General features: G+C 39.8%; 1 protein-coding gene across 2 annotated transcripts in view; it reads right to left on the bottom strand.

The window, feature by feature from the left end:
• Positions 1 to 1,854: 1,854 nt before the first annotated feature.
• Positions 1,855 to 23,574, bottom strand: part of kcnn3 (potassium intermediate/small conductance calcium-activated channel, subfamily N, member 3) — an 82,929-nt gene continuing 61,209 nt past the window's right edge. For both annotated transcript variants that reach the window (XM_017309640.1, XM_008431748.2), the window contains exons 7-10: positions 20,798 to 20,908; positions 9,891 to 10,018; positions 8,767 to 8,836; positions 1,855 to 5,186 (exon numbers count right to left, since the gene is read on the bottom strand). In XM_017309640.1, the coding sequence (XP_017165129.1) occupies positions 4,758 to 5,186; positions 8,767 to 8,836; positions 9,891 to 10,018; positions 20,798 to 20,908 (738 nt within the window). In that variant the 3' untranslated portion in view covers positions 1,855 to 4,757. The remainder of the gene's footprint in view (positions 5,187 to 8,766; positions 8,837 to 9,890; positions 10,019 to 20,797; positions 20,909 to 23,574) is intronic.

The following is a 23,574-nucleotide window of genomic DNA, read 5'->3' as shown; positions in this document are numbered from 1 at the left end:
AGCTTAGAAATTATAAATAGGGAATTATTTTGAGAAATGAAACAAGAGTTATAAAATGTATTGTTTTATGTTCAGTTTTACATGAATTACTGTTGAATAACTTTTACAGAATTTATTAATCCTATATAGTTGACAGACCAAACTAAACTTATAAATGCCTAAACATCACCAACACACACCTAATTATAGTCAGAAAAGCCAACTCTTCTGATCTGATGGAACTAGTATTTCCACAATGCACTAATGAATGTGGAGGACGACAGGCACCAGAGATCACCTCATTAATACTCTACTGTGCCTGCAGCAAAACAGGGTAATGACTGGCTCGTTGTGAGCGTATGGCTTCTTTCTGAGGCATAAGCTGAAATAAAGGAAGGTGGCTGTAAAAACACACAGAATGGACCAGAATGAAAGTCCTTCACAGGCAGGTAAAGGTTTGCATTTTCACAACAAAACATACAGACATACAGACATGCGCTCACACATGCACACACAAAAATAAATGCAAAGAACTACGTTGCAGTCCAAGTATAGTATCTCTGGGTACTTGCAAAGTGCTTCTCACCTTTATTCCACTATTCACCACTATTCCAGCCAAATTTAATAGGAAACAATCCAAATAAAGTCAATAAATGTAAGACTCTTATTTCCAAGAACTGCTCCAAGTTTGTCATTAAGGAGAAAATAAACATCTCCTCGATGTTCGGTAGAAGTACCTTTTAGAGTACTGTGTGATGTGGATCAAACATCGTCCATAAGCTTTTCACAGTAATCCCCTGGAGCTTTGGCCCATTCCTTCTGATCTAACTGGTATAACTCATCTTTTTAGTTGTGCCTACAAATTTTCTATGTGACTGAAATCAGGACAGCGTTTTAGCAAGTTTCCTGGGGGAAACCTTGCAGGGCATTGTGATGGCCTGTAAGTCACTTGACATTGACTTTGTCGACCTTGAGATACTGTAGCTAATTTGGTGGCATGACAAAGGCCATTGTCCACTTGTTAGACTCGTCTCCCCAATGTCTTGGTTAATGCCTTTCCTCAGATTGGAAAGGCCTCCATCCAGCAGAAAAATACCTTAACAACATCACACCAACACCCACATACTTCACAGCTGAGATGGTGTCCTCAGGCTTTCCCCATTTTAATCAAATGTAACAATAGTCATTACCACCAACCAAGTTAGTGTCAGATCAAAGGGAAGGTCTCTAAAAAAGTAAGCCTTTGTCCCTCAGTGCATTTGCAAATGATTATCTGAGGGGTTTTTCTCCTTTTTGGGGTGGAGGGGGGTAATGTCTTCTTCATCTCTGTGTGGCTTTCCTTCAACTCATTTCATTGTGGATAATAAGCCTTTACCAGCTTCAACTAACAACTAACAACTTCAGAAGGTATTTTACTTTTACTCTCGAAGTCCGTGAGGATATTTCACATCAAAACATGTTCATTTCAGGATCACAGAACATGTGATCTTCTTCCTGAACAATGCAATGGCTGGATATTCCCATGCTGTTTATACTTGAATATAATTGTTTAAACAGACTGGATTAGCTAAAAAAGTTGTCTTTTTGTGAAATGTATGAAATTATGTCGACATAATTGTGAAGCATGTGATCAACAGAAACCAAACTTTTCTATGTTTTTTTTAACATCACGTTACAGCGTATGCCGCTAACCGTCCAGATTCATGCTTAGTACTGTAGACCCACCTGCCTTCAGTGGCATGTCTCTTTACATATCAAAAAATAAATACATTAAAAATATGGAATAATAAAAATAAGACACCTCTCAAAAAGCAAGATGGATAAAAAGTGTTATACACGACATACCAACAGCCAAAAAACTCATGAGAGCTGTAATGTTATAGATATATACTTTATTAATTCTCTCTGATAAAATAAAATTACAAAATAATTTCAACCTCAAACGGCACTTTCCTTGTTCATAATTATTTAACGTATTGATGGTACATTTATTATAACTGTCATGACGAATGAGAAGAATACTATGGTTTTATAGTGTAAGATATCAGCTGTAACTGTATTTAATCATAATGGTAGAAAAGACTAAGCAATAGAAAGCTAGAATTTGTTAAGAGCATACTGTACAATATTCCAAGCGCGTGTAATTCAGTATTCCGGCCACAGCATGTCACTATAAGATAGTTTTCAGTGTTATCTCCAAAAGCGAAGGTAGGCTTGTCTCTTCTTCCCGACTTACCAGCATAATTCCCCTCTCAGATATAAACTTCACTAACAGATGTTCCTTCATGGCCATTGATCCTTTGTAAGGTTTGTTTGTGATCCCTTATGTTCATCCACAGTCCTCCTCCCTCAAGAGCAGTCCACTTCAACAAGTCCATTCCCATTTTTTTTTTCACAGTTATTCCCTCAGAAATAGTGTCAGGATTTCTGCCTGTTCCTCTTTTGTCCCAAGTGACAAGCAGCTTTTCCTGCCTCTTTGAAGTCCATTTAAGAGAGAGCACTTTGGTTGTTAAGGTGTGTGTATGTGTGAACATTTATATATAGATATATAGAGATATCTATATAAATATATGCATGTGTGTGTGTGTGTGTGTGTGTATGTGTGTGTGTGTGTTTGCGTGGCAGTTTAAATGACAAAGCAAGCGAACAAAGATGTATTTCTCAGTGTTTTGTCTTCTAACAGAATACATTCATAATAAAAGTGAGCTGTTTTGGTACCGGAAAAAAAAAAGAGAATGGACAATCATGGACAGAGCCATGCACAAAAATTACTATAAAGATGCCAACTAAGAATTATATAGATAAATCAGTTTTGCATTGGTACAAGTGAGCACAATTATTAATGTAAAGGCAACATTTAGATAACTCTAGGTATGTTTTTCTGGATGATAAAAAAATGAAGAAAATAAACAAAATGCACTCCAGTGTCTCATTTGGTTTGGGAAAATAAAGTAATAATTCCTGGTTGGCGTAAGAACTGGAAGCTAAATTATTAAAACGAGATCTGGCACCAGTAAATAAATCAACTACACGTAAAAATAACTGGTTTAAATTCTGATTCGATAAAGATTTGGCTCCTTCTTCCAACGACAATCAGAAAAATTAATGCACTTGTTAAAACTCATTATTAATCTTCTCTTTTCTGTGGCTTGTCTACAAAAAACAATCGTGTTACAAATGTTCACTCAGTCACTATCTTGTGTTCACTACGGAGAGGACAAAGCGACAGACTGTGAGGAAAATTTGGACAATTGCTTTCGGTTTCTTGTTGTTAAAGTGAACATGAAACATGGGTATGAAATGTGCTGGTACATGGCACCATTTGTACCCATTAGGTACAAAAGCAACCAAAACCAGCAAAGTTATGAAATGGCAAAGAGGGCAAAATGACCAGCACTCAAGTTTTAGTCTTCTGGTTTAACGTTTTGGAAACTCTGAGTAGAAACTGTCTTTGGCAAACTGTGAATAACAAAGCGGTTCGTAGAAATTAATGGGGCTTAAGCTCGACAACAGAGGAACCTTTACCAACAGAGCAAGCTCGTCGAGAGGAAAAATGTCAATATTGTGTTAGGAAAACCTTTGAAACAGCACAGCACCATGGCAGACTTTATATATAGTGCACCACATAGTAAATGAGTGAACAGTCTCATTTTAGGACGGCAAGCCTACAATTACTCCTAAACGCTAAGTGTCTCGCTCACCATGCACTCCGGTGAGTGCGGTGATGAAGCCCTGTTGTAGTTATTTTATCTCATTTCACCATCTGCCACTGTCTCAAGCATCACAAATAGACTCCATGACGACTAGCGTCTCTATCCGTTCACTTCAGCCTCGCCTGTAAATTCGAGCGGCTCAGTGACCGGTCGCAATTCTCCCAGCCAAGCAGTTAAAAGCCACGACTGTGCGTGTAGTAAGTCTAACCTGCTGCACGCTCTCATACCCACAGGAGATGAATCGGTTTCGGTGAACATTTTTCTCTCTTTTGCCGTGTCTACATTGCTTGGCAGTGATCTATGGAGATAAACAGTGCATTGAGTGCTTGGCAGTATAGGCTTTAGTATTATCATGGGCTAGTAGTGCATTATGAGACATTGTGTAAATCTGTCTGTGCTGTGTTACCTTGTATTGTGTGTATATGTGTGCGGTGCATTCTGCTATTTTTTTTTTTTATATTGTGGTCGTATTGATCGAACCTTCTGTTAAAGGGATGCTTGTTAACACATGATAAGCGTTCAGATAGAAAATACATCATAAAGATAAAAAGTCATGGTCATTATTCCTGATGAAGGGAGTGAGAAATTCGGAGAAGAGAAATAAAAAAGGCAGAGAAGGAGATAGAGAGAATAAAAGGCCCTTTGCCGTAATTGGAGTGGATTCCATTAAGAAGTTCATATAATTATTCTTGGTTATTTCTTCCCTACATCCCTCCCCCTCTTCCCCCACCTCCCCATTCTCTTTACCTCCATTTCTCACCCTCGTGACATCCTCCCTCCCCCTCACACCTTTAAGAGTCTCCATTTTTCTCTTCCTTCCATCGTCAAGAAAAGTCCTGAACGCGTCTCATTTCTCAAACTGGCCCTCCGTCTTAGTCCCATTACTGTTCCTCTTCATCCTGTTATCTCGGAGCAAAAATATTCAGAGGATCTCCAAAAATGTATCTCCTCTGCCGTCATTTTTCTCCTTTAGTCTGATGTGAGAGGACTATCAGAGCCTCCACGTCTTTTCCTTCCCCGTGTTTTGCGTCCACATTTGTCCCCGTCTGCTCCTCGGAGCGGTTTTCAGCAGCTTGAGCTGCACGTATTGGGATTGGGACTAGCCTCCAGGCTCCCCTCTGGGCTCGCAGGTGGGGGCGACAGCGGGGTCTCCAGGGATAAACTGGAAATCTGTGCTAGGGTTGATGGAGGAGCTGCAACCTGAACTGGGGAGGCAGGAACCGGTGCGGTGGTTAGGGAGGCAGTTGGAGACAGGGGAACCACAGCGCCGCCGCTTCCTGTTCCTCCCACTCTGCCGTCCCGTGCGTCCCTCTCTCGGAGCAGGTGAACCAGGGCGGCGTGCTGGGCGCTGAGGGTTGCAGAGAGGTGTGCAGGCAGGGCGTTGAAGCCCGCTGTGAGCTGCTCCACCCGCTGCTCCAGGGACAGCATCTGTCGCTCCAAGTCCTCGCTGCGGTCGTTGAGCTCTGACATGAGCTCGTACATGACGCTCTGCATCTGTAGGAGGAGAGGTGAAGAAGTGTTTTTCTCTGAGCTTCTCTGAACAGGGATTTGAATTTACTGTTGGGGTTTTGCCAGTAAATTCAAAGTGGAAAGATCCTTAAAAACATCATCATCTATAACTGGATGGTTACTAGGTTATAAAGACTTTATAAATTATTAACAGGCATGTTTCACACACTGATCAAGGTTCACTGATTGGCTGACAAGATAAAGGCTTACAATTTCCAATCCCAGCCAAATTTGTTCCAAAAATAAATAATCAAATCAACATGATACGACCCAATCATACAGATTCAAAAATTAATTACATGTATTCCAATTTGATTCTAGTTATAATGAGGTGCAGTCAGATTCAGAATTTAATGCTAGTTGCCATGCTCTGTGGAAGGTTTACCAAGTCTTAGATTTTGCAGGAATCGCTTGTCGTGAGCAAACCTGTGCCAACAGTGGGCAAATGTAACCAAAACAGTATGCTGAAGAATTAATATACAGAAATAGCCTGAAAAGTTCAGATAAAAATGGAGCAATTAGAGTAAAGCTATTGCCCTTTACAGCAAAAACAATAAAATATTATACTTAAGAAGACGTTTTCTCCAAATTTCCCAAATAATCCAGCCTAACTCAAAAACATCAAAGCAGAATGACAGAACTAATTTAGATCTATGTATGAAAAACAATATGATTCTCGTGACAATTTAACAATTGTCCAGTATTTCTTCTGCTGTGACCCTTCATCAATCCATTTAGACCTCATTCTCCACATGCAAGTTCTTACAAACTGATGCAATACACCTCGTCGTTTAGCAAAGTATTCCTAATGTAATACTCAGACGGCCCATCGTGGCTCTTTTACGTAGACAAAATGTTGGTACAAAGATGTTTGTCGCTCTCACACAGGATTTTCTCCCTGCACTGGTGTCTTCATTTCAGAGAAAGATCTGAACACTTTCTCTTCACTTGTGTTAAGCAGCGGGGATAATTAGGAAGATGCAAAAGAAAATGAATCCAAGAGGGAGTAGTAGACGGAATGATGAAGAGGCTGGGTGTTATAACATTGCGAGCAGAGAGTTGGAAGAAAAGAGATGGATAATAAAAGGAAGGCAGCACAGTGTCCCTGCCGTGCTTCTCCTGGTCTCTGTAACCATGGTAAAGACGTAAGTGGCCAATTGAGATGGAGTCATTGAGATGGCGTAATTGCAAAATATTTGGTGCTAAAGGCATTGCTTCTTGGAAAGACGCGCACACATTCTCAATCTTTGTCTGCCTCTTATTCAAGTCTGAATCTCACTCACTCTGCTCCGAGTTTCTCTCTCTTTCACAAACACACACACGCACACACACATACATGTTCACTCACATTCTCAAACACCCACACAGTTAACAGAAAAAAAAAAAACAAAAAAAACACAAGCACTCCCCTCCCTCTCATTTCCTCCTCACTCTCTCGCTCAGTCATCCCTGCTTTAACACTTTGCAGTGGTTGCCAGGAGATGAAAAGCCACAGAAACAGGCGGGTCAGCATGGAAACAGAGGAATGCCGTGGTATTTTCTCCGGGGACCAAAGGATGGCTACATGTGACGTATTACCCTGCTCAAGGCTTAGACCGTTTCCAGCGTCACAGTTTTAATAAGTTGCGGTTTAAAAACCAGTAAAATATTCCAGTGATCATGATCACGAGGCTTATACTTCTTTCTATCGTTGTGAAGCAGTCTGTCAACTGTATGTGATGCCTGGAGGGGAGGAGATCCCGAAGAATTGTTCCCTCATTGAAGAAAGAGGATATTAGTAGCCAAAAAAAAAAAAAAAGACATACAGTCAGAGATTGACTGTATGTGAGAAGTCACATCTCAGTACTTGAACAAGTCGTAGCTGGTTCTCCATTCAAGGTATCCCACAGTTTAAAAAATGCATTCCTGATGTTTCTCTGGTCTGCGTTGCTACAAGCTGCCAGTCAGCTGTGCGGGGTGCCAGAAGAAGAGGAGTTCCCCTGAATTCCCTCCATGAGCCAGCAGCAAGAAGAAAAAAAAAGAGAAAAAAAAGCCTTTGATGTAAGCTACAAGACTAACTGAACTAATCTGCTTACTAGTCAAGCAGACGACCCATCTAATTAACTAGCTAGGTGCCATTCTTCCAATAATACAGATCAGCTGGTCTCTGCAAAAGGCACAATTGCTTAGAATGACCAAATTACTTCCCCACGTGCACAGATGATCTTTTCAAAATCATCCTCTGGCTCATCAGTATTTCAGGTGACACTGACTTTAAACTTCATGCCAGTCATTGAAACTAAAACTATATTTCTAAAGGTCACACCAGGCATGTTGGACAGCAACGTTTTACAGTGAAGAACGGGAGTGACTTAATTAATGTCACTACCAGGATAGAATGCTGTGTTGATAATTATTGGTCTCTGTCACCGTTATGGATACATTTCCATAACACACTGAGAGCTGCAAGAAAAACCTTTGCAATACCGGCTGATAATTACCAATATTAAAACTGCAACCTCAGCAGCACCAGGGGAGTGGTCCTGTGATACCACAGCACAGGTAACTTCCCTGTTCGTAGCTACGCTAGCCATTTAAACCTATGGCAGAACCAAGCTTTGACACCAAACTGCAAAATTTTAGTGCGTCAACATCAAGATTCCAGCATGTGCCAAAGAATATTGACACTTAGAAGCAAGAGATGTGGAGGGAAAGGAAAACTGCTGATTTTCAAATGCAGTTTGTTGTGGGGATTCCCCCCAAAATGGACCTTGTTAGCTGCACAGGCTGTGTGATTCTTCAATGCAATTTTGAGAAAACGATATTCCTGCTGTTTGGACTAATTTATGTTTTGGAGACGTTGCACTGGTCTTAAATAAACCTACTAAACTGGTGTGCATAATTTTATTGATTAGGGTTTGTATGCTTTTAACAAGTGCCTGTGCTTAATTTACTAAATATTTATGTATAGAGCCCTAGTTTTTTCCTTGCTCACACTCTAATACTAATCCAAGACATTTACCACATTTTATTTTGACATTAGCAAAGAAAAAACAAAAAAACTTCGGACAAATTCTCAGCATAAATACAACTTTTCTTCACATTTTCCCTTCACTCTCTCTGTGGCTGCCAGCCATAGATTGCTTCATAGCAGAACTGAGAGGCATAGTCTCAAATTACCCAGAATGCATGACAACTGGCCCCTCTACATTTGACCCACCTTCCTTATTTTTATTGGCTTTTACGTCGGTGGTAATCAGCTCACAATATCCGATCTCATGCAGATTCAATTCTAAATTTTCCAATATGTTAGATTGACTGACAGATCAGACTTGTTCTCCTCCAAGTCGCTGTAGATTCATGTTTTTACACGCCAACAGATTTGTGTGCCAACTAGCCATGCTGGATACTCCCAGAGTAGTGTAGACTTTGCCCAGCTGGGAATCCGAGGCAAAATCCAGCAAAACAAATTGTTGTATATTGAAGTGACTGCAGGGGACTGTAGTCGTAAAAGAGTGTAACATTTTTCCACAAGGTTCCGGTACTGCCAGCATGCTAAATGTCGTGTACAGTTTGTGCATCTCACCTTGGAGAGGTCCACTAGTGTGTTGGCCTGATCACTGAGTTTCCTCTGCTCCATTTTGACGCTGCGTAATCTGCAAACAGACGCAGGCACAGATAAAGCTCACAAACAGAGGTGAAACCCAGTAAATACACAGTGGTCAGCCCACAGAGATGATCCCTCTGGATCCACACGACAGCTCTCTGAAGCGTCGGTCACCTTGCTTGGATTGGGTTCATTTTTACCTGCAGTGCCTCTCTGAGAAATTTTAATGTATGAACACATCAAGTGCAGGCTAAAACAAATGTTGTAGCTGTCTGCATGAGCTAACTGCAGACATAGAATGGAGCAGGACTGGGGTTAATATGAAGGAAAGCTAATGGGAATAAAGCCTTCGGGGAAATAAGCTGCAGGGGATGAAAATTAAATAAATCATCTTACCTCAGTCCAATTATAATCAGAACCTGTTTAACTCTCAAAACACAGCACAATAATTAGTGGTTCAATCTGTGTTTTCATCAAGCCCTGTGGCAGCCTCCATTATAATGCAGGGAAGAGTGATTTTATGAGACCGTTTCCCAGCTACGCTTTCAGGTTCCAACCTGGAAAAATCACTTGCTTTAATGTGTTCACCCAAAAATATTATTCTGCTTCATCGCTCGTTGACTTCCCGTCCCCCTTTTTCAGGTCTTGCATGTCAGGATTAACCCTTCTACGTTACAATTGAGTTTTATACCTCGTGTCTCTGGCTTTTGAGACATTTTTTAACCATTAGAGACCAAAGGAGAGAGGAACACAAAAGAAAACACGATTTAAATTTAATAAGAGAACAGAACCGGTTGTGCAATACGTTCATGTTTCATCAGTCCCTACTGTTGAGATGACATAATGAACAGAGAGCCTCTAATGGTACAAAACACACTGATTGTGTTTGCCTGGACTGAACTTGCCCTTTAGCAGATAATTGTATGTTTGCGTGCGTGTGTGTGTGTGAGAGTGTGTGCAGAGATTAGTGCATTTCATCTGATTATCAGACTGGATTCAAGCTGTGGGCGGATAGAAGGTACAGCTGATTTCAGCCACAGTGGTGTGCATGTGTTTGTTTGCAGCCGGGCATGGATGCAGGGGAGTACGAAGTGTGATCTCACTGATGTATGGCCTGCAGGAACTTCCGCTGGTGTTTGCGGACCCTGGAGTGGTCGATCTTCTTCATCAGCTTGGTGTGCTTGTAGATGAGCCAAGTCTCCCTCAGCACATTAGCCGCTGCGTTCTTTATCTGTCTCCAGACAATAAGCACAGACATGTAGACATTTATTAGCAACAGGTAGCCCTTGGCAACTGGAGGAGTCAACAGGTTTATCTGCTCTTGTTCTTCTTCTCATTTTCACCATCGTCTCTGTGCAAAGAAAAAAAAAGCACAAAGCCATCTTTTTGTCTTCTCAGAGGCTGCCCCCATTCTCTGGCAGGCTTGCCAATGCTTTTTATGTGCGCTTTCATAGCTCTGTCCTTAGGGAGATTGGCAATGAGAGCTAACAGGAGTCTTTCCTTCACACTCCTCTACTGGCTTCCAGTGCCTACAGTGCCTCGCAAAATTATTCATACCCCTTTAGTTTTTTTAACATGTTACAAACTCAAACTTTAATTTGTTTTATTCATACTACAGATGATAGACCAACACAAATCTGAAATGTGTTCTTACTCTTCTTTTGAAAGTACCTCAAGCTTAGTTTGGGTTGTGAGTCTATTTAGCTCTTTGATGAGGCAATTTGAAATTTATTGCAGCCCTTGCCGCATGTTTAAGGTTGTTGTCCTGGCGGAAAGTGAACCACCGCTACTATGAATATATTTATATTTTCTGTAACTTTGTATATTTATTCTTTATCTCTTGTTTTCTTTGATGCTGTTTCGGTTGCTTGACTGCTTCATGGCATAACTTTATTAATCACAGCGACAACAGTAGTTCCCACAGAAAACTCTTGAGTATTAATTTCTTGGAACACATTAGCCTATAGATTATGTTTCTGTGAGGTATTTGTTGACTCACTTTGGTACAGAAATAGATCTTTCATAAAGTCAACATAGTGCAAAGTAGAATAACACGTCGGACTTTGGCTAAATATGTTCAACCAAAGCTGGAGTAAAACATTTTCTTAATCAAAGTTTGGTGTCTCAGTCTCACAGAACCATCATTACAATCTCAGTTCAGATGTTTAAATACATCAAACAGGTTTCCTTTTCAGGATTTCCCTGTATTCAGCTCCATCCATCTTCTTGCCAGCTCAGAAAAACATCCCTGTTCTCCTGACACTCCTTCCTTTGAATATCGTTTTATAAGGCAACACTATTTACTACTTAGGGTGTTTCAGAAAGAAGTTTGTTGTACTGGAAATGATTTGGCTGTTAACGGTTTTATTTGTAAAAATCAAAAGGTACAATTGTCAGCCCACTTCACAGTTATGCACTACTTTCTGTTTGTCTATAATATACATTTAAAAGAAAATGCATTGACAGTTGTACTATTAAGATAACACAACGTGTAAAAAGCCAATGAATGCATCACATTTAATAAAAAAAAAAAAACAACTGAAAAATGCTAGCTGGGTAAAAGAAAAAAAATCACCTCAGTATCATTGGTGTTTATTTAAACCAGGGATTTTCCTTTTAATTATGACACAACCGTAGAAAACAATCACAGCTCAAGTGGCTGCTCTTAAACTAGCTGCCAAAGACATTCCTCATCTGAGGAGAAGAGGAATATTGGTTTGATATAATGATGCTATTCCATAAAAGGTTAATGAAAGAAGGCAAATTTTCCTCAGTTTTTCTGCTCAGATGCTGCATTTGTTTTTTATCGGAAGAGTCTGGATGTAGGATTTGGTAAAACAGCGATTCAAAATGTCAGAGTCTGCCTAAGGCTTGGCCTTGGATCAATAATATTTAACATGAATATCTGATTCATCTGTCGCTATAGGTTGCTACATAATTACAAGACAAGGGTCTGACATCCAGTGGATTAAAAAAAAAAAAAAAACGGGAGATGGAAAATACAATAGTGAGGAGAGACGGCACAAAGAAAATGTAAGCATGTAAACTGAATGAGAGACTTCAAAGAGATGGAGAAGACTGAACAAAGAACGATTATACCCCCGTCTGAAGAGAACAAAAGACCCCGGCAGCCTGGCTAATCAGCACCCATCCACAGTAAGGAGAGCCCCCTCACAGACACCCACTACATGTTCACACAGAGTCGGCTGCAGATGAGGAGGGTGGAAGGCCATCGCCCCAGGAAAGTGTTTACACTGACCCAGAGGAAGTCAGGCCAAGACGCACAAAGTCCAACACAACCGATGTCGTTTGAGTGTCAGAACATTTCCAGTTCAAAATTCAACACTTTTTTTGGACTCAAGTTCAATTCAACATTTTGAGTATTCGAGTCCAAGACATTTATGAAGTTGAGTTCTATTATTTCACAACTTGCAAACAACTAAATGCGTCTTTTTTTTATTTTTTTTATTTTTTACAAACTTAGATTAACACTGTTTAAATGGCTGTAAAACTTTACAGTTCAGGACTGTAAAAATCTTATATAACTCGGTTTTTTCTATAGAATAGAAACAAACAGTGCAGGTACCATGGGAGCACTATAGCCTTGCAACAAAAAAGTCCTGAGTTCCAGTCCCAGCTTGGGGTCTTTCTGCTTGACATTTGCATGTTCTCCCTGTGCATGCATGAGTTTTCTCAAGGTACTCCAATAACATGATTATTAAGTTAATTGGTCTTTCTAAATTGTCCGTAGGTGTGAGTGTGTGTGTGTGTGTGCATGGTTTTTTGTCCTGCATGTCCCTGTAATGGACTGGGAATCTGTCCAGGATGTATCCCACCTCTTGCCAAATGACCACTTGAGATAAGCAACAGCTCTCCTGCGACTGTCCATACTTAAGTGGTTATAGACAATGGATGAACCTATTCATACAGTGTTAAAAGAACAGGTTGAGATCTTAGATTCCTGTTTTTTTTGTGAAAATTTCCCAAAATATCAATCATGGCTTTGGTGGCAATCTATGCAAGTCCCAGTGTATGAATCTCAGGTCCAATTTAAAACCTATCTAGAGCAGAAGTAAACAACCTTTGCCTCCAGACTGGCTCTTCAAAAAACTTACTCCAAATTCAATAAAGAACTGTGCAACGTATTTAAATATAACAAAGACAACTTTTGCAGTTCGTCAATTTGTTTGAATGGAATATCTGCATAGATCGTCCAGTACAAAGGGGAGGAGGAAGAATTATAAACCAGAAATTGCAATGATATTTATGAGATACCTTTCTCAAATCACATTTGAATGCAGCAGATTTATATCTAAATCTTTAGCCAGGTCACTAAACAGCACGATTAGCACTGCTTTCATCTGTAAACCTTTTGGCAGTCGGATATGTCAAGTCATATTCATAAACTGATCAATCAGGGCAGCAGGATTACATTATGATGAATCATGACATGGCCCCTCGTGCAAATAACATTGACTGATTGCCCCAGACTGTTTGTAGTTTCCAGATTTTCTGCAACCACAATTACTGTCCACCCCCACTGCTGCAGTCTTCATTTTCTCTCTCCTGGGGGAAATGAATGTGGGCAAAGATGGCAGCTCCATTTGCAAGAATAAAAGACTCAACGTGAACCGCTAAGAACACTCCGCAAGAAACCAAACGACGGCAGCGACAGCCGTTCCTTCACCATATGGACTGTATTTGGGAAACCGTGTTGGGGCCATATGGTCGTATTGGGTCAAAGATGCATTCTGGCTGCCCCCCTGCGTGGCTCACCTTATGGCAGGTACATGTGAAATCTGTTGATTCAAAGGGTTTCCCACACTGAAGCATGCTAGGATGACATATTGTTGCGTGTAATCAGTATAAATAGAAATACTGAAAAGATGTCATTATAAACTATATGAAGAACCAAACGTGCCAAAATTAATGACAATCGCATTTGCTGTTCTTTCTTGTTATGAGTTAAGGGATCATTTGTAAGGAATACAATTAAATAAATAATATAGTTAGTTATAATAATTTAAATGCTCTGATAATGTATCAAATACACAATGAAAATAATTAAAATTGCATGTAATTATTTGAGTATTTATATAATTATTTACATTTTCTTGCACTAAATTCTAACATGGAATAAATTATTAGTGTTGCTTAAAAAAGAGAACCTTTTCTCAATAAACATTTAAATTACGAAGTTATTATGTATGCCATTTATTTATTTAGTGTGTGCTATTTACATAAAGACATCTTGGACTGTTATTTATTTCTAATAATAATTAACTTATGCTGGAATGAAATTAAACTATGTTTTAAATATAGTTTCTACTTAAATAAAAACAGTGTAAATAAGAAATGTGTGTGAACTTTAAAACATTAAAAAAAGTCACTCATATCCTCCAATGACCCTCAAATGCAAGTAAATATACAAACAGTGCAAGTACCATGGAAACCCCCCATCCATGTGCCACAGTGACACGTGGCTTTACCTGCTGTGACCTTCCCCTCAAAGACATGGCGACAGAGGGAAGAGACAGCTCTCACAGACCTTTAGGCAACCTAATCAGATTACATCTTCACAAACTCGAAAGACAAAAACACCCCAATACATGAGATAAAAAGCAGAACGATTCACTAATTTCACTAAAATGTGAATGATATAATGCATTCGTGCAGTGCTTCTATAAAAACGAAAGTAAAAATTTGAGGAAACCTTATTGGGGCAAAGCATGATGAACCCATGGTGTGTCACCGTGTGCCCGTTTCACCAGTGATCCATCTGGTTTAAATGGGAATTAAAAGGCTTTTGAAGAAGCAAGTTATTTTTACAGTGCAGAGTGGAAGCTAGCTTTGGAGACGTCTTCAGGGGTTAGACTGCTCCCATTTGGCCCGTGGTGTAAACATTGGAAGGCAAATGCAGCACCTCCTCTCTGGCCAAGGCCCAGAGTGCTCTGTGAAGAAAAACTCAGAGAGGGGCGAAGCTCTGAACACACCACAGGGAAATGCAAAAGTGCTCCGAGTTTTCACATTTTTCATAACTAATTACATAACTTCATCAAAAATATTTGACTTTTGAGCTTTATGTAAATACTACTAAAAGGTATTGCATAGATGCAATCATTTCTAAAAGGTAACATTATATACTGTACATTTAATTTTACAGTGGACTTCAACAACCCACATATGATCAAAGTTATGCAAACAGCATAATTTTAAATGCACTATGTTTATACTATTACTGTAATCCAGATGCAAATTTAATCATTCTGATTTGACATTTGTGCATCTAGTACATGTTTTTCACATTTGCTGCGATCAGTATTCACAGATTTTTCTGTGTAACGTAACTCCAAATTATTTGCAAAAAAAAAAAGTATATTGGTGTATTTTTTTGTACAACAATGTACAAAAATGTCTAAAATGTCTGAAATACCAAGGCAAAATGCTACTTGACATGCTATTGACTGGCATTTGCAAAGCTGTCAATCTATTCACATATTTTGAGGGCGGTTGTGGCGCTTAATCCCCATGAAACATGGGGCTGCACTGTATATGTAAATGTTTCACTAGAACTGTAAGTAGTCAGTTAGTTTTATCCAAAACATTTTTGTTTTGTCAAAAGGAAAAGATCACATTTTGCCTACTCTGCAGAGAGTATGTCCATCTTTTTTAACGTTCAGATTGATTCTCAAGACAGTCCTAGGACTAAAAAAACTGTTAAATTTAAAGACACAAATCCAACTCGAGACGAGAGCTATACTTTTATGTGCACCTTGAACACGCCACATGAAAAAAGCTGAACTCTTCAAACATGAGCACATCTCACCTCGCTGACAGCAGGGCTGCATCAACTGTTGTTTAATTAACATTGTTTTAATCCTATCAAAAGGACAGCCTTTGCTTCACTGAGTGCTGAATGCAAATTAAAGCTGTGCGCTGAACTGATAAGGTTATTATATCTTTCCTTCATCGTCAGCGGCGCCCCGAAAAAAGATGTTCGGATTTCGCCGTCGCCTCTTGATGCCTGGGTCTAAAAATCTGATCTACAGATAAAAGAGCACAACTCAAATCATTTTTGAAGTGCCACGTCAGGTGAGATCAACAAACACACGTTTCATCTAAGAAGAACAAGTTTGTAAAGCAAATGTCTAAGAAAAAGTTGCCTTCCTGCCAAAGGTGACTGGCTAGAGACTATTTTAGGCTGCGGTACAGAGCCACACCCAGGACTCATTACACAGCGACCCCTCGTTCAGATCAGCTGAGCTCTTCCCTCTTTGGCATTTAACTGACATTCTTGTTAATCCTTCAAAGGGAACGAGACTTTCACTGAGGTAGAAAGTCAGTGTGTGCGACATTCAGCCGCTTTTGTGTGTCGGCACATGTACAATTATGGCAGGTTGTAGAATCTATTGTTACATTATTCATTACAAAGCTCCGACTGATTGTGTTCTCTGCAATAATATGACAGAGAATAGCTCCCGTTGCGTAAATCCACCAGGACGCAACAGCTTTGTTCGCTGGTCTGTAAGCGGTAAAGGGCAGGAGATAATTACAGGTGCGTATGTAGTTGAACCTTTGACGAAAATATCAAGAAGGAGCACGCTCCATGCATGACATCTCCCTTACTCAACTGGCAGCTTCACAAATATTGAGATGAGCTGCTGCAAGAATATTGCCTTTATAATCAACAGCACCATACTGCCTGAGGGACCAGTATAAATCGATTACCTTGAGAGCTTTTTTCGATTTTGGGTCATTTCTTTTGTCTTAATGTCGGAAGCTCATCACAAGGTCCACCACAATGTGTATGTGTGAAACTGCCAAGAGAAAGTTTTGATTCAATATAATAAACTAAATGGTTTGGCTGGAAACCCAGAAATCCGTCGCCTCCTCGTTCTGGGGGATCCCAAGGCGTTACTGCGTCAGAAGGATCCATGGGTCGTATAACTACAGCCAACTTCCTGTCTGGCAGCATGGAGGCCATACAGAACAGAGTAAACCCACCGCTACAGGAGCAGTCCGCAACGGGATTGTTTGTTGTACACTGAGGCAATCAGAGACAAAGACATGAGATAAAACATTTAATTAATTATTCGTCCTTATCACAAATGGGGAAGAGTAAACGAAGGAATTCTCAAGACGAAAGGGTTTAGCTGATGAAAAATAGCCAAGGATAGTTTGTGTTATGCAACACTACCTCATTTTATTGAAGGTTAATATCTGTCACAGTTACTGTCATATTTCCTGGAGGTTTGAGTGTTTATGGTTTGCTGAACTGTATCCCATCAATACTGTTACAGAAGTGAGTGAATGTTAAGTTTTTTGCAAATGACTTGGCACATTCACCCAGAGTATTTGTCCTAGGAAGAATGTGTTTGGAGATACCTAAAGTGATCACTGTTGAAAAGACGAATGCCATTCTGTTTATTTGAAAGGTTAATTTTTACTGAAATGAATTAACTTGTTTCTGGCTTTTACATTGCTATAACAGTTTGCCTTAAGCAAATTGAGCTATCATCTTGTTAATGTTAATCTGTGTGCTTAAGAACATTTAGCAGAGAGAGTGCGAATATATCTAATTACAGGCTTAAATTGAATGTTAAAACATTTTGGCATACAGGACGCAGCAGCCGTTGTAACAACATGGCATTGTCCAGGCAGTTTGGTCTTCTTTCAGAAGAGCAGTATGAAAGTGAACCAAACCAAATGAAGATGTGAAATCGTTCACTATTCCCCACTGATCAAGCCGAGACTCCTGGACTGGTTATTCCTTTGCTGTATTATCTCTCGGTCAACTTGTGGATCTGAGAGACACCCTGGTTTTAAATAACCTGATGACCTGGCACAAAAAGAACAAAAGCTTTCAGCTAAAGTGAGATAAACAGAGGAACCACAACAATATGGAAAATCAGTTTCTGAAGGTCACGCAACACATCAGTCAAAGACGGTAAGTTTTACCGTCTCTCCTTTCAAACATAATGAGTTCTGTTTCTGTGTTATCAGTCAGAACCATGAACTCAGTCAAGTGTTTCCAAGATTAATAGTAGCTAAATATGAGTCCTTATTTGCTTCTGAATAATCGGTGACATTTTAAGATGAAAGCGTAGCGTCTCGTCACACAAAGAAATATTGCCGTCCTTGGAGCACATTGCAAGCATAAAGTTTTACACTGGGACAGATCAAATAAGGAAAGACTCAGAAATTAGTATTCTGTAGGAAAAGTCTGTCATTTCAAACTAAAATGTAACCAACATCACTGTGTTGATATTATTGCAAATGCACTTAATTTCTAAATGTTTTCAAACAACCACAAAAAAAACAAACAAAAAAAAAAACTAATGAGGTTTTTATGTCGGAATACATCCTGCTAGGGCGAGTAAAAAGACCAACAAGTAACACAAGGAGCTTTACATAGAAGGGGATATGCTTTATTTTCCCTCCACAGTTTAATACCTCTAACTGTATAAACATTGACAGGCAGATGGTTCAGCCAATCACCTGACAAATATTGCCAAAAAACTGCCCAATTCCAAACCATCTGCACACAGATGGTTTTGTACAACAAACCATCTGGCAAAGCAGATTTAAAGACAATTCCAGCATACTGGTTTTTACTTCCTTAGCGCCATTAAGTGCAGCTGAGTGTGATGCTTGCTAAAAACTTCAGCAATTTAAATTACATTTAAACCAAAGAGTGAGAAAATCATGGATACCTGCAGAGATACTGAGGACCAGCTTATTATTTTAAGATCAAACATTTAGTGGGCAAAAAGACACAAAAAAAGTAAAGTTTCTCTCATGTGGATTTTGTCAATATGATCTTTAAATTTGTAAAATTCTGATCTTTGCATGTCTATGAAAGATTCAACATGATTTTAGCTATTTGAGTTCAGGACCCTCGACTTTATTAACATCTATGCTTGACCCATAGATCCCAGTTATGTGGCTTAGGAAACCAGTACCTGCTAAGCTCAAATCGACTCAGCTCTACTCGACTCTACACAGTTTGGTCATTTTCCATTACAAGTCCATGATGTCCCCACCTTACAGTAGGTGGGGATTTCATGGGAAGGTGAAATGTTAAATAGTGTAAATATTGTAACAGAGTTGCTCTCGGGACTCGGTGTTGGCACCCCTAGAAAAGCATTGACTGGTATACTCTCCTAAACTTGCATTTTCAACTTGAGATACTCAATAAGGAACTCATAAATTGTTTCAGAATCTAACGGAGAATCCTAAAAGCTGAACTGAAAGCCGAGTCAGTACTAGTCAAGCTCTGTCCCCAGAAAATAAATGACAAGGCAGCAAAATCCCACAAAATCCTTTGGAATAACCCAGAGAAATGTTGATCACTTTGTAAGGTTACAAGAAAGTCTTCATGGTAACTGTAAGAAATGGAGAATGACTCAGGACTTTTGTATATGCAAACATTGACAGAAAACCAACCATGTGCATCGTAATTAAATGTCAAATGTCTTGTGAAAACAGATTTGGATGAACTGAAGAGAGACGGCAGGAGGGCGAGGTGAAAGTCAATAGCTCTAAAGCCTGTTTGTTTCTTTGTTGATATTTTATCCATGCTCAAATTATTGATCACTCAACCCCGTTCAGACACCCAGATAACCCTGCTGCCATAATGTACCCTACATATTTGATATGGGAGCTATTTTTAAAACTTGGGTCTTTCAGCTGTATGAAAAATTGAAAAGGACTGGAGGAGGGAGGGAGAGAGAGACGAAGGGAAGGAGGTGGGGAGGGGGGCAAGAAAAGGAGAGGGTGTAGGGTGGCAGAAAGAGAAAGAGGGAGAGAAAGGGATTTACTGTAAGAGAGACAAATGTCAATGGAAAGGGGAGGTGGAGGGATGGCCATGTGGGAGGAAAAGGAACGGTGATGGAAAGAAAAAGGGAGGGAGACACAGAGGGAGCAGAGCAGGCTGAGCTGGATAGATGACCTTTTATCGCTCAAATAACATGGTTCTCTGTCACAACAATGCAGGTTGATGGGTGTGATTTGGTAGTTTAGGAAGGTGAAAAATGCAAGTTTTACCAGATATTAAAATTCAGTGAAATCCTGCAATACTAAACCCACAGGAAATCGGAAATGTGTGCTTTTCATATACAAGCACGAACTGGGTTTTTATGAAATAAACTACAAAGTAGTGCAAACTTGCTAAGTGGAAAGAAAATGGAATATGGGTTTCAGTAATTAATACACAACTAAAAATACACACCCGAGCTGTGGTTCTCTGCAGCTCTTCCAGAGTTACCTCTAGCCTCTTGGCTGCTTTTCTGATTACTTATCTCCTGGCCCAAAAATGTAAATTCAAACTTCAAGGAAACTTTATCATTGCCCTGTCTGCCGTGTTCCCTGGACTTCATTTTGCTGTTTGTTCACTGATGTTCTCTAACAAACCTCTGATGCTGTCACAGAACAGTGGGATTTATACTAAGATCCAATTAATCACAGGTAAACTTTACTTGCCTATTTACCCCTTAATCCCTGTATTTTGTGTACAGTAGTGCATTAAATGTGTGCGTTTTTCTGTCAAGATTATAAACTGAACATCGATTGTTAAATTAGGTATTTAGAATGCTGTTATTTAGTAAAATAAATCATAGTTGGGCATAGCTCAAACCACTAGATGGAGTCGGTCCTTTCAATATGATCTTTGAAATGTGTCGAATATGCATCAATAGGCATACGTGTAAAACAAATGTGATCTTGCCTGTGAGGTGATAACACTGGATCAGTTATGAATGGTGGATTTGGAAGAAAATAGTTTACACTGGGGATTATTTAGGATTCAAAAGTAAATAGGGTTAACTAGACATACAAAGACTAGAGTTTCATTTGCTTTTAGTTGGTCTACCATCAAAAACGCAGATAAAATAAAATCTGTTTAATTGTAGTACAGAAAAGTCTGAAAAAGTTAAATGGTTTGAATACTTTTGCAAGACATTGTGTTCTCTGCAACAGCCCACTGCCAAGTAAAAACCAAGCATGTACACACCCTCTTGGTGAGCTGTGTATCCATCATGAAGTTGTGCACGTGTTTCTCAGCCTTGGTCAGCTCCAGCTTCCTGGCTACCACAGCAACCACCAGAGCCGTGCATCCCGCACCCTGAGAGAGACCGAGGGAGAGAGAGAAGAGAGGCGGAGAAAACAAACACTCAGTCAGGGTACAGACGCATTAATATGGGAGATTTCTGGATGGGGAGCTACCCCAGACAATTGAAGGTTTGCAAGGGCAAATACGAAGGAGCTGAATGACAGAAGGAGAAGTGAATAGGGGGAGAGGAGAGGATTAGGAATAACAGCTCTGCTCCAAATCCACATTTCTTCACGGTGAGTAGCAAGCCAAATCTATTTTCACTTCCACTCCATCTGGTGTAAGATGCTTTCTATATATTCCCTACATATGCAGCTGAAAAATATACCTCCTTTTGGACAAAAGAAAAAAAAAAACTCAAAAAATCAAAAATCGACACCACCTACTTTCATTTAATTATATGCTGTCAATTTGAATTACATGGTGTCAGTCTTCTCCTCTCACCGGAGTCTTGGAGGCCTTCAGGACGTGTGAAAGTGTAAAACACAAACCAGTTTGTCTGTATTCCAGCTCAACCCACGTGGGACACACCACAAAATTCATTTGGGAGAGAGTGACAGCAGCCTCTCAACCAGAAAGACATGCTTGAGAGGAAAAGAGGAGAAGGAACATGGAGGAAAGGCAGACTTAATTAACTTTCAGATTAGACGCTGTTTTGAATGGGGCTGCTGAGTGGCTCACAGGTTCCTCTGAAGGGGGCACACACACCGAGAGGAAAGAAAGGGAGAAGGGAAGAAGAGATACGGTGAAGCAAGGAATCATGGAGGGAGAGATGAATGAGGAGACGAGGGTGTGTGCATGCAAAATAGCAGGGGAGGAAAATGGAGAAGAAGGCAGTGTTAATGAGGTCACATATCTCCTGATAGGCAATGAATTAAGATTAAGAGTGGTTAATGAAAGTGTACAAGTGTCTTCCTTCCTGCTTGTTAGTGTGTGCATCTCACAGGGGGACGGAGGGTGGAGGAGGGGAACAGAGGTGGAGAATAAAGGAGATGTATAAGAAGACATACACGAGTTTAGGGAGCGAGTTGAGAGAGGGCGCAGCATTCCTGAAACGTGTAGGAAGGAGAGAGCCAAGAATTCGTGCACACTCTTAAAAGACAAGAAAGGTTTGCCAAAAATAAGTTTGGCTGGCTTCAGTGAGATGTAACGCACAAACAGGCATTAGTGCCCACGTCTATGCACTCATCCACTCTATTTGCGCTCATACAACAGCTATGAATAAAATATGATGAGAGCCAAAGGAAAACCCTTAGAGCATTCAAACATGCGCTCAATGAATGAGCGTCACAGTACGTGCAAATACAGCGCTGTTTGCACGGGGGGTCCGTCCTGGTCAGGAGCAGTAGGGGAGCGATTGGTTCACCAGGGCAGCCCAGTTGTGTGTATGTGCATGCACTCATTGTACGGATTGCGTGCTCTTCTGTGTGTATATGGGAGTTTATTTATGCATGCGCCTGCATCCATTTGATTCCAGCAGGGTTCCCTCTGCAATCTCCGCAGAGTGGCACAACTGATGATGGCTGTGCTGCTGTGATTTGTTTTATACGCCTGTCAGGGTGTTTCCCTTTGCTTCCTCCAGTACGGCACAGCCGTCTACACAGCAATCAGAAAGAGGGGAAGCTCCATCCGTGCTTGTGCAGTCAAAGCAAAAACGGGTCTTCATGAATGTTGAGCAGTCTTGCGATAAAATAGGTACAAACTCAAGCTGCACAGTGTGCCGAGTCACAAGTGTCATCGCAATATTAATGTGTGTAATATCGCAACTACAAAAGATTGCCTAGAAGGAATATTTGATGTTGTATTATGTTGTCACACATGCAAATTCTGTTCACCAGTAATAAATCTGAACAGAGACCTTCACTAACCCCAATGCCGACAACTGATGTGTATTTTTAGTGAACACGAGTTCAGAAATAGTGGTAGGGAAATCACAATGAGAGAAAAGTGTCAGGTTTAATATTTATATAATCATTGCAATTTTCAAAATTAGTATCCAAATTAGATGTTCTTTAAAATCATGTAGCCCAAGAGCACATCGTTATTCAGCAGCTTGTAGAAGCACCATTAGCAAAGCTATAGTCACGTCTTCACCAGTCTCACAACAATGTTCCTCTTTCAGAGACGCCTATGTATGTATATATACACATACATACATATATATATACACATACATACATATATACACATATACACACACATATATATATAGTTTTCATTAAACATAGCAGTGATGGCCAGAAAAACTATATTGGTCTCATCTGTTTAAAGGGCATGTTTCCAGTAGTCCTAAGGATAATTCAGGTCCAACTTTGCAAACCCATTTTTTGTCACCATATTCTTCTTAGAGAGAAGATCCTTTCTCCTAGCAACCAAACCAGAACTGGTCAGTATTTTTCTAAGACTATTATGAACTTTAACTCTTAACATACTTTTAGAAATTACCTTTAAGAACTGTGAAGCACTTTTGGATTAAGTTGTGTGTGCTTGACAACAACAATAACAAAATAATCTTTCAAAAAAACTTTTTTTTAAAACTAATTACAAATCAAAACAACTCGTCATTAACTGAACAATTTAGTGTGTTGTTGTTTAATCAATGTATCCATGGAGACCACTGTTTTCCAGGTAATGTTTCAAAAAACTGGTTCCAAAACTTATTTCAAATCAAAACAACT

The sequence above is a fragment of the Poecilia reticulata genome, linkage group LG16 (assembly GCF_000633615.1).
Source record: "Poecilia reticulata strain Guanapo linkage group LG16, Guppy_female_1.0+MT, whole genome shotgun sequence".
Taxonomy (NCBI): domain Eukaryota; kingdom Metazoa; phylum Chordata; class Actinopteri; order Cyprinodontiformes; family Poeciliidae; genus Poecilia; species Poecilia reticulata.
This window is presented reverse-complemented; position numbering and strand designations above follow the sequence as displayed.